This window comes from Magnolia sinica, chromosome 4 (assembly GCF_029962835.1).
Source record: "Magnolia sinica isolate HGM2019 chromosome 4, MsV1, whole genome shotgun sequence".
In the NCBI taxonomy this organism is placed as follows: Eukaryota; Viridiplantae; Streptophyta; class Magnoliopsida; order Magnoliales; family Magnoliaceae; genus Magnolia; species Magnolia sinica.
Window position 1 is genome coordinate 12,464,504 of NC_080576.1, and position 16,620 is coordinate 12,481,123.

General features: G+C 38.7%; 1 protein-coding gene across 1 annotated transcript; it reads left to right on the forward strand.

Annotated features, from left to right (window-relative positions):
- The first annotated feature begins 7,590 nt into the window (after positions 1-7,590).
- Positions 7,591-15,025, forward strand: LOC131242461 (uncharacterized). Its single transcript, XM_058241110.1, has 7 exons — positions 7,591-8,065; positions 9,711-9,768; positions 9,945-10,025; positions 10,197-10,232; positions 10,820-11,059; positions 11,141-11,279; positions 14,248-15,025. Exons 1-7 carry the CDS (start codon positions 7,881-7,883, stop codon positions 14,739-14,741), a joined length of 1,233 nt encoding a protein of 410 aa, XP_058097093.1. The 5' UTR covers positions 7,591-7,880; the 3' UTR covers positions 14,742-15,025.
- The last annotated feature ends 1,595 nt before the right edge of the window (positions 15,026-16,620 follow it).

Consider the following 16,620-nt stretch of genomic DNA (forward strand, 5'->3'; position numbering starts at 1 on the left):
TGTTGTTAAAATTTAAAGAAAATATGTTTAGTTCGTACTTTTTGGTTACTGCACCACCTTATTTTCAAAAGAAAAGAAAAAAAAATTAAGAATGCAAAATTTTAAATTTAAATCCGAATTTTAAAATTTTTCTCATATTTCTTTAAAAATCTCAATGTATCATTCAAAAAAGATTTAGAGGTTGTTTGTTTCATTGTAATTACTTTATATTTCTAAATTTAGCATTTATTAATTACAATAATAAATGCCAATAGCAATTAATGTATGATATTGATATCTGTACTTTTTTTTATAGATATTTACTCAGAAAATCAAACAGGCCATATGGACCCCTCCATGATCTATGCGTCATGTCTGTGCCATCCATTCATTTTTGTCAGATCATTTTAAGGGATGAGCTAAACAATGAGGCAAATCCAAAGCTTAAATGAGCCGCATCATAGGAAGTAGTGGGAATAATGATGTCACCATTGAAACCACTATTTTCTTTGGTGTGGCCTACTTGAGCTTTTGGTCTACTATGTTTTTAGGTTCATATGCTAAGATGATTTGTAAAAATTAAAGGGATGGTATGGATACAACTCATACGTCATGATGGGACCTACAGAATTTTGATGGCAAAATAAGGTTGTGTTTTACTGAAGTAATTCCTCTCTATTCAAATAGGGAATGGATGTAACTATTTAATTTCATTGTCATTAGACATATTATCTCCAAGGTAGGCAATGGGTTGGATTGGGATCTGTTTTGGAGGGTTTGAATAAGAACCTTTTGGCAACATGGGCTATAACCTACATGAGTAGGTTGGGGCAGGTAGGTATGCTATCATGCCTATTTATTTAAATCAGTCATATTTCAAACTTGAGCTTGACCTCTATCCATCACTCTCACTTTTTTATTACACACCCCCACGCACTCACATGGTAGTAAATTTTCAATGCAATGGGTACTCAGAACCTATTACCTAGTGTTGAAACTCTCGTGAATCTACCAATTAGACGTGAGTGATGACCTCACCTCATTTGGCTTGCCTGAATCAGGCTCAAATTTGAGTGACTCCAATTGACTAGTAGGCTGACTTACCCATTGACACCACCTAATCATGAGAACTGATCACCTAATAACTTCTGGCATCGTCCCTTCTTTCCCCACCAACAACGTGTGTAGTAAATCAATACTTTGAACCGTCCATTCATTGGATGAACCATGTTTTTGGCTCAATTCAATCAAGTTGGGCCACACATGTGAGTGATGGCCTGGATTGGATTTTTCATGTAAAATTATGATGCATAGGTATGCCAGTGTCTGTTTAACTCCAATGATATGGATAGATTGGAAATTGGACACTGGATCCAGAGTCTTCTCAGCCACCTGTATTGCGCTCTGTTTAGGCTATTTGTGAAATTGTAGGAAGCTAAACTTTTCAAATGAATTCTTTTTACCTTATGACAATAAACGTAAGTTTATGGACTTAAGGACTTTTTCTTTCAATATAATTCACTACCAAAGTTTAATAGTAAAAAAATAATGGAAAAAGAATATATAAGCCGAAAATGTTCTTCTATTAATGATTTTTACAATAATGGCACTAACGATTAGTTTGGAGAACGACGATCCGTTCATTGTCCAATTGGTATCGAGCTTCATAGCTGGACGGTCGTGATGTGCGGGATGGACGTCTATTCGTTGCTCGATTGGAACTGAGCGTTGTGACGAGATGGCCGATGGAGGTAGATCTTTGACAATCTATTCATTGCTCGATTGGAACCATGCTTCATGGTGAGACGGTTGACGAGGTAACGAACAGACCTGTTCATAGTCTTAATCGGAACCAAGCACGTGGTAAGACGGTCGTGGATCAACAATTTATTTGTTCATCGTCTAGTGTGGATCAAATTTTATAGCGAGATGGCCGGTGGAATCACCTAACACAGCGGGAAAGCTCTACAACCTTCCATTTAAAACTGAGCAATCTTCCTTACAATCTAACAAAATGTCGTAGATGAAGGGTGGATAAATAAATTATGAACTAAAACTAAGGCCCCATGCTATGAGTAGCGATGAGGTTGTAATGAAAATAAATAAAATAAAAGATAAACATCCAAGCGAACGGAAAAATAAAGAGCCGATTGATTGCATTGATATCTAGCTTGAAGCTCTTCTTCAATTGCTGCTTCTATGACCTTTTGAGATATGGTTGCCTTGTGTAGTTTGTAGCATTGCGAAAAATTTTAACATTTGACTATGCAAATCTTATTAATTCTTTGATATCAAGGTCGCCTATCATGTATAGCCATGTATGCAAATAAGTCTCTCGTTGGAGTCCTTATGTCAGAATATTTTTTTATAAGAATATAGCATTTAATGCTCTATCATATGAGCATCTCTTACTCCTCTTTAAAATTATCTACACCACATGTGGTAGAGTTGCCATGTGACGTCTTTTGAATTATTAGATTTGTGTGTGCTATACGTGTAAACAGTACTCTTTACCCCGTGAATATTATTTTGCTCATCATTCAGCGTGTAATGCCCTCATGTGACGGCATCTTAGTCGTTTAGTGGTTAACATTGGTGTGCGAAAATGAGTATAAATGCCATCACGTGATGGCATCTTAGTGGTTAACGTGAGATACGAGAGTTTGGCTCATCGTACAGGTCTGGCCCACTTTGTGAGCGTATTTCCAACAAGGGTGAGCAGCATGGTGGGGCTTACCATTTTCATAGCACTCTTGGAAAGAGCTTACCATCGTTGGATGATCTCTACCATCAGTATGGGTAAATGAATGCAGAACATTTAAAAGAACAATGTCAATTACTCACATCCAACTCCAAAAGATCAAAGGTTTAAATTCACTTTTAGAGCTCGATTATTACTCCATAGCTCATCTATAGCAGCATTGAGAAGATGGACGGTTGCGATGATCGAACTATCTTTTCATGTAGGCCAAAGCGATTACACATGCTATGCTGGACAAATGCCGACGTGGTTCGATCTCACCATGAACTCATCGATACCGTGAAAGGGTAGATTTATCCACATACAAGCAGCTGTAGCCATCCATTTGATTGACTCTTCAATGGATGGGCTACAGCGCGAGAATTCATCAATCAGATGATCTAAACGGTCAGATTGATTACCTTGCGGGCAGATAGTTCATGCAAAACAACCGTCAGGATCGTTTGATCCGTACAATTTTTTCTGCACTATACTGGCAGTGGTAGGGCTTACGGAATGAGCTTTCAATAGGGCCTGTTTGATTTTCTAACTACGGAGGTAATTCAAGGTAAATACGTAATAATTATTTACCAGTGTATTTCATGGTTGGATTTCCAAGGTGACGTGGACTGCCTCCTTTCATTTATAACACTCCTCACGTTTGAGGAGAAAAATGTTAAATAATGGGGCCCACCATGATGTGTGTGTCTTATCTACACTGTACATCCCTTTAGCCAACTCATTTTAAGGCATGAGCCAAAAAATGAAGTAGATCCCAAGATCAAGTGGACCACAACATAGGAAACAATGAGAATTGAACTCTTACCATTGAAAGCTTCTTGAGGACTCCAAAAGTTTTGGATCAAACTAATATTTTTGTTTCCCCTTTATCCATGACTGTGTGACCATGTGAACAATTTGGATGACAAATAAACATCAATGTATGCCCTAGGGAGAAAACAGCATTCAATCATTGACGTCTTAAAGATCATTGTTCCTTAAGGTGTGGTCCCCTTGAGCTTTTGATTTTCTTAAATTTTGGGTTCATGCCTTAAAATGTATTTTTTAAAAGGATGGATGGTGTGGATAATTCACATATATCATGGTTGGGCTCATATATTTAAATCAGTAATAACGGATATTGTATGGACATGGACCACTTTTCGAAATGTAATTCCCAGTGAATTTCAAACCGGTGGGGTAAGTAATAATTACTTATTTTCCTGTATTTACTAGGGAAATTAAAAATCAAACATCCCCTAAGCGTCGCTGGGCACACGTACCTATGGTTATTTAAGATCACCAATTGGGATGCTCGAGCGTCATACTCTCCATCTGTCAAAAGGAGAAAGAGGAGCCGTTTGCGACTAGAGTTGGGCACAGGATGACTCAATTTACCTGACTCGACTTTTCCGACTTGTTCAGACCTGACTCGACCCAAACCGAATTGGTGAGTCAGTCTGAATCGAGTAGGCTTCGTCCAATTTGAACTCAAAACGAGTCAAGTTCAAGTTACCCAGTAATTCGATCCGGTTATGCTCGACTCGATTCGAAATTGACTCGACTCAGATTTGGGTATATATATATATATATATATATATATATATATATATATATATATATAAACCTTAATTTTTAAGTATATCTAACCCTATTTGCCGCACCCGACCTTGACCTCAACCCGATCCCCAAACTCTCTCCCTCCCTCCCTCATCTTCCTCCTCTTCTAATCCCAGCAACCACCCACCACTATCACCACCCTCTTACTCATCTCTCCTCTCCACTCCTTCCCTCCCTTCTCTTCCAAGCCTAGTAGCCACCCACCACCATCACCACCCTTCTCTCTCACCTCTCCACTCCATTCATCATCTCTCAATCCAAATCAGTGCCAACTTGAACCGACTCAGTACTTTTGACTGGGTCGGACTCCGTTTGGATTAGTCCAGGTCAGACCTAGATCGAGATCGTTAATGATGTCGAACCATAGAGAAACTACTTCATAAAAATGTCCTTGGCAGAAAAATCTGAACCTTTGTATTGTAGAGATGGACATTGAGAAGAGAAATTAAAAAATGACCTGATATTAGTCTTGGGAAATGTGAAATATCTACTGCATGCTTTATATACATTTTTAGTAAACCAACGAATGTCTAGATCACCCACCAGTGGTGTGGTGATTTGTTGGGGACACGGATTGCATCCTACCCCGCCCTTCTCTAACGACAAATAGTCAGTTCTATGGGTGGGCTCACCATAATGTGTCTGTTTATCCATGCCTTCCATTCCTTCTCTCAAATCATTTTAAGGTATGTGAATTAAAATGATGTAGATCCAATGCTCAAGTCTACCTCACCAAGTAACAAGCTTAGGTTGCCACACTTTAGCGTTGGATTTACCTCATTTTGTGCATATAACTTAAAATGATCTAAATGAAGAAATGGACGGCATAGATAAACAGATACATCATAATAGGCCCACCCACAGAACTGATCATTCGTGGCTGGAGACCAGCTAGGTAAAGGCTCAATCCGCGTTCATTCCTGCTATGGGGCCACCGTGATATATGTGTTTTATATCCACAACATTCATCTATTTTTCATATCATTTTATAATATGATCATACAATAAAGTAGATCTAAAGCTTTTATTATTATCATTATTATTATTTAATATTTTACTCGTGCACACATAACCCACACACTCAAGCTGTCGTGGAATTTCACCATCTATGGGTACCGGAACCCCAAAGGTTGAAACTCCCAAGGGTTTGTTTGATTTTTTAATTCATTAGGAAATACCGTGAAAATATATAATAATTATTTTCCCTGTATTTACCTTACTTTTTCTCATGTTTGATTTGACTACATACATTTTTTGACGCAAAAATCAAGAACGCCACAACATATTTGTGGGTCCCATCGTGATGTGTATCGCTTATCCACACCGTTAATTTATTATGTCTGATGAATTTATGGCATGAGCCAAAAAAGAGGTATATTGAAAGCTCAAGTGGACCACGCCACAAGAAAAAAGGAATCAAACACTTACCGTTAAAAACCTCTCAGGCTTACTATTTCTTTTGGTGTGGGCCATTTGAGTATTCAATCTGCCTCATTTTTCAGCTCATGCCTTAAAAATATTATGTTAAAACAACTGATTGAAATGGATTTACCATATACATCACCCTGAGATCAACAAATTTAAAACAACTCTTTCAAACCGGTTTTCGACATAAAAATTGCAGTGGATTTTCAAAAGATTTTCAAACGGGTGGTATTTACACGGCCACTGAAAATCCAACACGCCCTAAGAGTCTGCCACGGGACCAAGAGTACGGACCCAAGTGGATCTAAAGTTTAGGTGGACCATACACACAGAAACGGCAATTATTGAACACCCAACATTAAAACCTCCTAAGACCACGGAAGTTTTCAATCAAGGTGCTATTTGTGTTTTTCATCATCCTCGTTTTTACGACCTTATCCAAACTTTGAATGTCAAATCATCGTTAAGGCAGGCTTAAATTAGGTTTGAGTGACATTATCCCTACCATTTCCTTTGGTGTGGCCCACTTGAACTTCGGATCTCTTTCATTTTTTGATTCATGCCTTAAAATGAATTGGCACGGATGGATGGACGGCGTGGATATAAAACAAATACATCACAGGTGAGCCCACAGTGCCCAACACACACTCAACCACCACTGGGGCAACACCACCTAACCCGCATCCCATAATTCCCAAGAAAATGGCCCATATTGCGGTCGACATCTTTAGGTACGGAAGGATCTACGGTGCCCTATTGTAAAGAAATCGTACATCACCCAAGCTTTGTGGACCCACAGTAATGTATGTCTGAAATCTACTCCGTCACTAGGTGGAAAAAATGATATTAAGACCTTAAACTAAAAATTAGGCTGATAAAAAAAATCAGGTGGGCCACATCACATGGAACTGTGAGTAAAAGAACGACCACCATAGAAGCATTTCCCAGGTCAACTTGCCCTTTATATGACATCTAATCCGTTCATCAGATTATTCTCACTATAATGAAGATAAATCACATGAATGATATTGATAGAAAGAAAACTGACGTGGGCCAGACCACGTGAATTTAGATGTTTCAGTCACGATGTTACGTTGTTTCAGTTGTGTTTCCCATCTGAAATCTAGCTGATTTTTTTAATGTACGGTGAAAATTCGTTGTCATAGACGATGAACGTAGTGGATATCACACACACATCACGAAAATCCCCACTTTTCACAGGTGTTGCGCAAGGTTTCTACAACAGGTGTTGTAGAGGATTCCGGTCCCAAGGTCCCGCGGGGTTATCTGCTAAGGGGACCACTTGAATTACTGGTCCAGCGGACTACCAGGCGGACCTCGTGGCAGCAAAATCCCCGATACGAGTGGCTCAAAGAAAGCTGAATTATCTTGCGACCTCTCCCAAGTGAGAAAATTACATGATATTTTATAATATGCGGAGTATGGAATATCGTATGCATGCATCCATATACATGCACATGACCCATTCCGTACATTTCAAATCTTCTGCTTCAACGTGAATGTCACTTCCACCAAAATTCCACACTCATCCGATGACCTTATCCGTCCAAAAAGAGTCCATAAAAATGAACGGTTGAAATAACATAAAGACATATTTAACAGACAAACGGCCATCTATCATACATGTACAACCATACAAGAAAAAATGAGGTGGATAAATCAACGGTTTGCATGATACACATGAGAAACAAGCGGCTCAGCTGGGTGCAAGCGTATGATAATCCATACTCTACCAAATATTAGTAATATCCCTTGACGCACCCTTGCGCAATTTAGCCAGCGCCAATAAGCAAAACCTCCTATTTGCAACTGTCCGGAGTCAGTCATCAGCCATTTAGCTAACGGAAGTTTTCTCTTCTCCGTTTCTCCTTCTGCATTCCTCCCTTCCCGCAGACAGAGACAGACAGATTCTCCGAATTGATAAATCTAGGGTTTCTGAAGTATGGAAATCCCCAATTTCCTCTGATTTCCGATGCTCTGATTTCGAGAAATCAGGGATTTCTGAAGGGCGGAGAGCAGCGATTCCTCTGTTTTTTTTTTTTCTTCTGCTTTTCTTTGGTCTTTTCATTTTCAGTTGTTTCTCTGAGGAGGAGAGATGTGGGGAGATGGAGGTAGGTTTTATTGGGGGAGAAAGGAAGGAGGAGGAGGAGGGAAGGTGGAAGGGATCGTTGTGGTCTTCGCATGGATGTCGAGTCAGGAGAAGCATCTGCAGCCGTACATCGAGCTCTATGGTTCGATCGGGTGGAATTCCCTCATTTGCCATGCCGAATTCCTCAACCTGTAGGTTTCTCATTTCACAAATTATTATTTTTTTCCTTGTTTCTTTTTTTAATTATTATTATTATTATTATTATTATGTTTTTTTTTTTTTTTGGGGGGGGGGGGCGGGTTTCGGATTGTTTGGTCGAGTCTTTGTTGGGATTTGCTCAGTTCTATGAAATCCGGTTGAATATTTTAAAATTTTTGGATTTTTACACACTTCATGTTCATGAATTTTATGATTTTGGTGCGATTCGGTTGAATTTCTGTAGCATTTGGATTTCTATGCATTGTGTTTGTGATTTGTGCAGCTTGATGAAATTCAGTCAAATCAGTGTAATATCAGGATTTTGATGTGTTCCAGGTAATCGGGTCAGCTAGGATTGTTTGTTTGGATTTGTCATTCAGGTCAGATTTTGAATGATTTCCCAGCTAGCGAGCATTTGCTGCAGGTTTTCTATTTATGACCTTTGCAATTCTGGAAAGTGCTTTTCTGAATCATGCAAAATTGGTTGAATATACAGATTATGAGAAATACCAAGAGAGATGGTTCGAGGATAGAATTTGAATGGAATGTGTAGAGGCAAAAATGAATGTTCTGATTGTTAGATAGTAGGGTTGGGAGACTTTTGTGCAGAATTGTGGAATTGGGTAATGAGGATTGATAAGTGTGACTGGAAATACCGAGCTTTGTGCTCGTATGCTATATGAGGTAGGCGAGCAACAGCTACAATCCAGGCTCGACTGCCTTGCAGTGGCGAAATTGTGGACAAATTGACTATGTGCTTCTGAACCCTTTTGGAATATAAATTCAAGCTGTCTGAACCCATCTGCAGAGAAAAGAAAGGTCATGACATGATAAAAATAAACAAAAGATCAGGAACACTTTTGCTGAGTTAGACTTGGATTCATCGTCTCCAACATAGATTTTTTTAGCTTTGCCTCTCTGGTTTTATGTTTATTGCAGATATCTGTCATCAGAGGATTGTTTTCAGCTCTGGTAGCCGATCATCTGTAGCCTTCATTGTCAAAAGATCCATTCAAGTCACATGTTCCGTGGAAGAATACGGTCAGGCATATCATCATGTGATGATTGTAAAATGTCACGGATAAGCTGAACATTCTCTGCTTTGCCATCATTGATAACTATTGGAGAGAGAGTATGAGTCATGTTAAGGAACCATGTCGGATGTTGAGGGGGTTTATGTTCATATTTTTCTTGTTTTAGAGGGAGCAATCAGAAGCACTTGTTATACCATTGGAAGCATTTGGTGCATTGGATCTCTGACTGTCGTATATCAGTAATTGTTGTGAATAACATTCCATTTCTTTTCTGCTCACAGTTTAAAAGTGTTTTCAGAACATAGCATGAAAAGAGGTTTCCCAGACACGCTGCAGTGCTGATTTCTTGAATTTCGCCCACTGTCATGATTAATATTGATTCCAAACTTTCGTGCTATCACCAAATGTTTTATCAATAGTATATGGCATATATGTGGGCTAGAATGACCTCTTTACCACTTTCATACCATGCATTGAGATTTACCTCTTCCTGCATACAGAGGCTTTCAGTTACCTTTTCTGCTTCTTTTTTTAAAGTAGTTTACTGTGTAGCATTTCTAATTCTTCCAAGCCTTTCAAGTCATAATATTGATAATGTGTGCAGATTCTTCCCTGAGAAGGCCACATCACTAGCATATGCTGTTCTCAATGAACTTCTTAAGGTCAGTAACATTATTGCATGCCAGCTACAAGAGGATCTCTATGCACATTTTTGAGCGAATTTATAGTAGATTTAACGCAATAGTAGACAAAAAAAAGTTACGAGTTACAATTTCTTTCAAATTGAAGATATGCCCTCAGGCCACTTTATACCTTTTTACTTGCATTGATGATACAGGAAGTGAAGATTAGGCCATTACCTATTGTATTTGCAGCTTTTTCTAGTGGATCAAAAGCTTGCATGTACAAGGTTCTTCAGGTAAATTTGAAAGAAGTTGGACACTACTTATTTGGTTGATGCACTCTGATTCGAATGTTTATCTGTTTCTAGTCATTTCAAAATGCAATTACACCTGGTGGATGGAGATTGTTGAATATATCTGTTCCTAATGTGGCAAGCGAAGTTAATTGTTTTTTCCTTTTTCTCCAGATGATCGAGGGGAAGTGTGATGCACAAGTCAATCTGGTATGCATTGTTCTTTTACATGAGTTTTCTCTAGATTCATGTTTAACTTGATCTAGTTTAAATAGTTTATCACAATTAATTGTCATGAACAGAAAGAGGTTGCTCTCTGTATTTTGAGAATATGGAAATAGTCACAATATTCCAATGTGCACCTCAATAATTTGCTTTTTCCAATAAAGCATAATGGAGGTGCATAGAGGGATCCTCCATATAATTAGCTCAGTTATGCCTATGAATGCAAGCCAAATGTGCATTTTTGTGGGCATTTACCATATGTCTGCTTCTTTTCTGTAGCTGCAAGTGGTATGTGTTGTAATAACACCTTATGATTCCCTATTTCACTATGAAATTTTCGTTCTACTTAACCATTGAAGTTTTCTGAAAATTTACAACCATTGCTACCAAGTTCATCAAACCATGTATTCGACTGCTGTTTATAGGCTCTAATTGCACTTATTCTATTTGTAAGATTTCCCATGTAAATATGTTTTGGAAGACCGGCAGTTCTTGGTTTCTTCTTTATGTCTTTGAAATCTGAAAAGTGCATTACAGTGATATTTCTTATTATCTTCTTTTTGTGTGTGAAGGATGAATATCAACTGGTCAAAGCCTGCTTTTCTGGACATATATATGATTCTAGTCCTGTAGATTTTACCAGTGAACTGGCCGCTCAATTTGCCCTTCATCCCACTGTCCACAAAATTCCCCAACCACCAAGGATAGTCTCATGGTTTGCAAGAGCCGTTGCTTCTGGTCTTGATGCTCTCTTCCTAAACAGGTTTGAAGCACAGCGTGCTGAGTATTGGCAGACTCTGTACTCTTCAGCTGTAAGCTCTCTTTCCAACTTGTATCTGTTTGAGGAGTAGTTTCCCTTTTCTTTCCACTTATTTAGCATCTCTTTTGCGCAGAATATGGGTCCATTTCTAATTTTGTGTTCAGAGGACGATGATATTGCTCCCTGTCAAAATATCTGCAATTTTGCTTGTCATCTGCAAGATCTCGGCAGTGATGTTAAACTGGTGAAATGGAATGGTTCGCCACATGTAGGTCTGTCCTAAACTAACTTCCACGATATTTCCATGCTAAGTGTACAGATTTTGGAATGCATTTCTGAAGTTAGGACATGGCAATAATAGGAATGCATTTCTATTTTTTGCATGACGACAATGATGTTTTAACCGTTCAACAAAAAATTGATGATGATCTGTTCTATTATATGCATTTTTTAATTTTTACTGTGCTCTGAAAGAAATGTCATTAGATCTCCAATGAAAAGATGAACGTGAATGGAGACACATCAATGGAGTTTCACGTGGTTCCTTTCTGGTAGTTTAGGAAGATTTTTTTAACCCAATTGTACAATTTGACACTAGCTAGTACTCTACCCAACTTGTGTTGGTCCTCGACTTGCGCAAGGCCTTGGGATTGCTTGATGGCTGAACTCTTTAACTTGCGTTTCTGTAGGTTCACTTCAGATATGTGCTGGTGTCAAAATAGATCATTTGTGAAACCCACACCTGCTACTTGGAATTACTCTTACCCTTACTTTGTTTGACTTCAAAAAAAAGAACTCCAACTGTAACTAAAAGATCAGTAACTTGCATTCTGGGAGTTTCCATATGTTTGTATATGACATGATTCTAAATGTTTAAGATGAAGGCATCCAGAGTCCAGCCATCCCCTAATAAGTTCTCAGTGTCCTTGACCCGACTTCAATATTTAGTGGAATTTTCATCTAGCAAATAGTTTGTTGCGTATAATCTTAACTTCCATACAAGTCCAGGAATTGAAGGGTTGGCTTGATATAACAAGATATTGATATTCATTTTCTTCAAACAGGGAAAAGAAACCCCTCATGGCAACAGTCAGAAATTAACAGCTTTTTCTGTAATACGTGGAAACCACATAGTGTGGAAAAAACAGTTCACAGTTCTCCAACATAGTTTCAATGCCTATTTTATGCTGCTGCAGTAAACAATAGTGTCCCAAGCAAAGGATCTTGTGGCATGAGTTTTATAATGAATTGTTGTAATCACACATATTCTTGTAGGCAACCATGGCATACATGCTTGTGCACATACAAACATACATCACGTGGAACATAGTAGACACTTAGACGCACTGGAGATCAAAGAGGAGTATCCTCGTTCATTTACATGATAGGTGCGTTTGAATTTCAAGGACAAAATTCCTTTACGAGGTGTAGAATGTAATGACCCAGGATTTTTGTATGCATTGATGTACACCCGCATTCATCCAAGCATACATCCATTGATTCATCCAACATCCATCTATCCCTACTTACATACATACATTCATACATGGCCAACCCGGGTGCCTGATTTCAGGGTGTGGCAGAGTGGTACCAGAGCTTAGGTCATAGATTCTATCGAGAACCTTAGGTATGGGTTATACTAGAGCTTAGGTATGGGTCTGAGAGAACCTAGGGTTAGGTCTGGTCGATATACTTAGATGGAGTTTGAGTATAGGTTATAGTGGAGCTTAATGGGTTGTAGCAGAGCTTAGGTATGGTTTGTAGAGAACCTGGAGCTAGGTTTTGTTTGCAGACACTTAGGCACATCGGAGATAGGGTGCACCTTTGTGTTGATTTTTGTTGTTTATTGTCGCGTGTGAATTGTGATGTTGTTGTTTGTTTATTTCTACTTTTGGTGTTGCTGTTTGTTTATTCTTTCTAGTGGTGTTACGTTAGGCGCATCAAAGTGCACAACAGAAGCTTGTTTGAGGGTGTGTTTGAATTTCGATGATGAAATTCCTTCAAGGAGGGTAGATTGTAATAACCCAAATTCTTGTACGCAACCATAAACACTTGTGCACACACACATACATCACATGGAACATAGCAGACACTTAGACACATTGGAGATCATAGTGGAGTATCCCCATTCGTTTACTTGATAGGCACATTTGAATTTCAAGGACGAAATTCCTTTAAGGGGGTTAGAATATATTGACCAGGGATTTCTGTCACATTAATGTACACTCGCATTTATCCAAGCATACATGCATACATTCATCCATTCATCCATGCATTCACACATCCATCTATCCATACATACATTCATACATAGCCAACCCAAGTGCCAGACTTAGAGTCATGACAATTGTAATATTGGGGAAAACACAAGGTACCAACAATAAGTAGACAATCAAAATCAAAAAGAAGGAAAAGATTACATTGAGACAGTTATGAATTCTAATGAGTTTTCGTTACTTGACCGAACAACCCAAAATTCAGTTATTTCAACTACATTGAATGATCTTTTGAATTGGTCAAGACTCTCCGATTTATGGCTGCTTCTCGATGGTACCAGTTGTTTCTTCATTAATAGGCCTGTGATTCGACTTTGATCGTTATGGACTGGTACCAAGTTCGAGCCCTAGGCATGCGGACCTAATTTTAACAGCCTGCACAGAAACAATGAAAGCCTACCTTTTTACATGTTGATTACAGATTGCTGCTATAGAAGTAAATAATACACTTAACAGGAAGTATATGGTCCTGTTCACCAGCAAGATCACTGCAGACAGAATCCCGTGCATGCGGTACTGATGGTTACGTATCCAAACTTTTGATCTCATGGGCCCTGCTGTGGGAGGTTAAGGCCTCGAAATTTCCTAGATTGGAAGATTGTTACCTTTTAAAAAAGAATGTGGACTGTTTCCCTACTTTTTCTCTCAAGTTAGCCAACCATTAGAAGGGTTGATAATTTGACATCGTCCAATCTGAGATATCTCCCAGGAATCCCTCATCCCTGTCAAGATCCACCAGATTAATGGTTTGGATAACCGAACCTTGCCCCCATATGAGCAGGATAGTTTGATTCCTCTTTCATTAAGTGGTTGGAGAACAAAATCTGGTTCAAACTGAGCAGAACCTGTGAGCGCTTTGAACTTCTCTCCTGCTAAGAAATAGGCCTTTCTTTGCTGAATGCTGTATCATTGTTACATTGATGCCATGTGCATATGTCATTTGAGTGATTTGGTGCTCGTGCAGGTCACTACAAGCATTACCCAGTCGATTACAAGGCTGCTGTAACTGAATTGCTCGAAAAGGCAGCATTAATTCATTTCCAGAGGGCGCAACAAATCAATGGAGAAATAATAAGTGTGGGAGCCGGGTGCAATGAAATTTCAAAATCCGTCTACAATCTACGTAAAGCAGCTGTTAGCTCAAACGAGAGTCTACGTAGAGTGGCAGTCGGGCCAAGTGACCACTTTTTCTTGCCTAGCTCGGTGGAGTATCATGAAAGTAAGGGCGTCGGCTCAGTGCAAGACGAGCAGAAGGAAAGATTAATACAATTGCAGGATCCCCCAAGCATCAATGCCCATAGTGTTCTCGGAAAGATCCTCTTTGATGTGTGTGTGCCCAAGAACATTGAAGATTGGGACATCAAGACGGTTGGTTCTTTGAGTAGGCCATCATTCAGCTCTTCACGCAGGCATTCACCCTTCAATCCTATGAAATGCATACGTCGCTCGAGACTGTGATATCTTGACCGAAAATAAATGTTCAGTGGAATAGTGCCGGAGCTCGCGGGCTGTAAATATACTCAACCGATGGTGTTTTGATGCAAGACTCCATGCCTCAAGTGCTTTGAGCGCATCAACAACTGCATGCCCCATGGATGCTTGAAACCACAGGTAAGAGGTATTTTGCTGTTTGTAGGCAATGATATTACTGTATCTTGTGGACTTCTCTGGCATGAAATGTACAGGAGGTTATGGAGCCTGAATATCGATATAACAGTTTGTTATAGGAATTGTATTAGTGTGCATGTCATTTCCCGCAGAACAATTGGGAGGTACAAGCAGTGTTCGAAGTATTGATATCGCTGCAAGTTTTGCTGGCCAGGGATACGGAAACAATATATATCAATATCACCAATAACTGGAAATGTGGGGAAACATTGGAAATTTTCAATGCAACTTTAGGATATGCTAAAATACACATTTGCATATTTAGAAATAAAAATTCACAAAAAGAATGTATACATATTAAGTTTCCATTTAATTAGGGCTTGTTGTTGTCAGAAATCAGTCTAACCATCCCATCTATCCATCCAAACATCCACTAGTATTTCATAATATCGACAACAAACGATATTTTGTCGAGAAATTGTCAACAACTAAAAAGGGTACGAAAGAATGTGGTCTCAATATTGCTCATGTTGTGTTAATGATAGTATCATCGACAACTTCATCACTGCATGCAACCATGCGTCCATTAAAAAATTTGAAATTTTTTTTAATAAATAGATTTTTGGTGATGTATCAAATTTGAAATGAAAATTTTTTAATAAATAGATTTTTGGTGATGTATCAAATTTGAAATGAAAATTTTTTAATAGATAGATTTTTGGTGATGTATCAAATTTGAAATGAAAATTTTTTAATAAATAGATTTTTGGTGACATGGATACATCGATGATACTATTGAAATATCATCATCCATACATTAGTGATACAAGCAACACGTAGAATTTATACGGTCGAAAATATTAACGATGCATTGGAGATACCAATACATTGACGATACAAGTGACACCTGAAATTTAGACAGTCAAAAATATTGGTGATGCTTAGTGATGCACTGCCAATACCTTTAAAAAATTGATACTACCATTGTTATCAGTATCGTTGAGCTGGAGATAGAGATAATATCCGGGATGTTCCAAACAATGGATACAGGTAATGCACCATAAGGCCTATACAACTGCACAAAGCAAGCACGCGTCCAATAAGGTCTATGCAACTGCACAAAGCAAGCACGCATCCAATAGCGATTTTGTGTGCAGTCCTTTTTCGTTTCCTTTTCTTCTACATTTATTTTTGAATCTAAGGGTCTGTAGAAATGAAAGCAAGGATATTTACGGTATTGAAAGCTGCGTCTTAGAGGATCACCTAACAGTCGGAATTCTGGGGTTCTTGTTAAGCTAGATATTAGTCTAGTAAATTTGAGATTTGAACAGGGTTTTGGTCATTTATATGTAATTAGAAATATGTAGTAATCGATTTAGTTTTCAGAGTGGGGGGGAAAAGGGCCAGGGCTGTGGATTTCTTGTGATTACATGTAAAAAAGGCTGGCAATGGGCTTGTGCTTGGGCCAATAAAATGGAAATTTTGAAAAGAGCTAGCCCGTGCCTATAGCAACCCCAGGCCTGTTCATTGCCAAGCCTAAATCGAAGGTTTAAAGCCCCGTAAGGAGAACGATCCTGTTTGGATAGCAGGGTGTTTGATGCATAAAACAACTTCTTTGAGCCCTTCCACTTTTCCTATTGTGTGTTTGAATGCACTTACGCAAACCCCATTTCATCACTCATTGAAATAGGTCCTAAAAAGCTCTCCGAAAGCCAGTTGGATTGCTTTT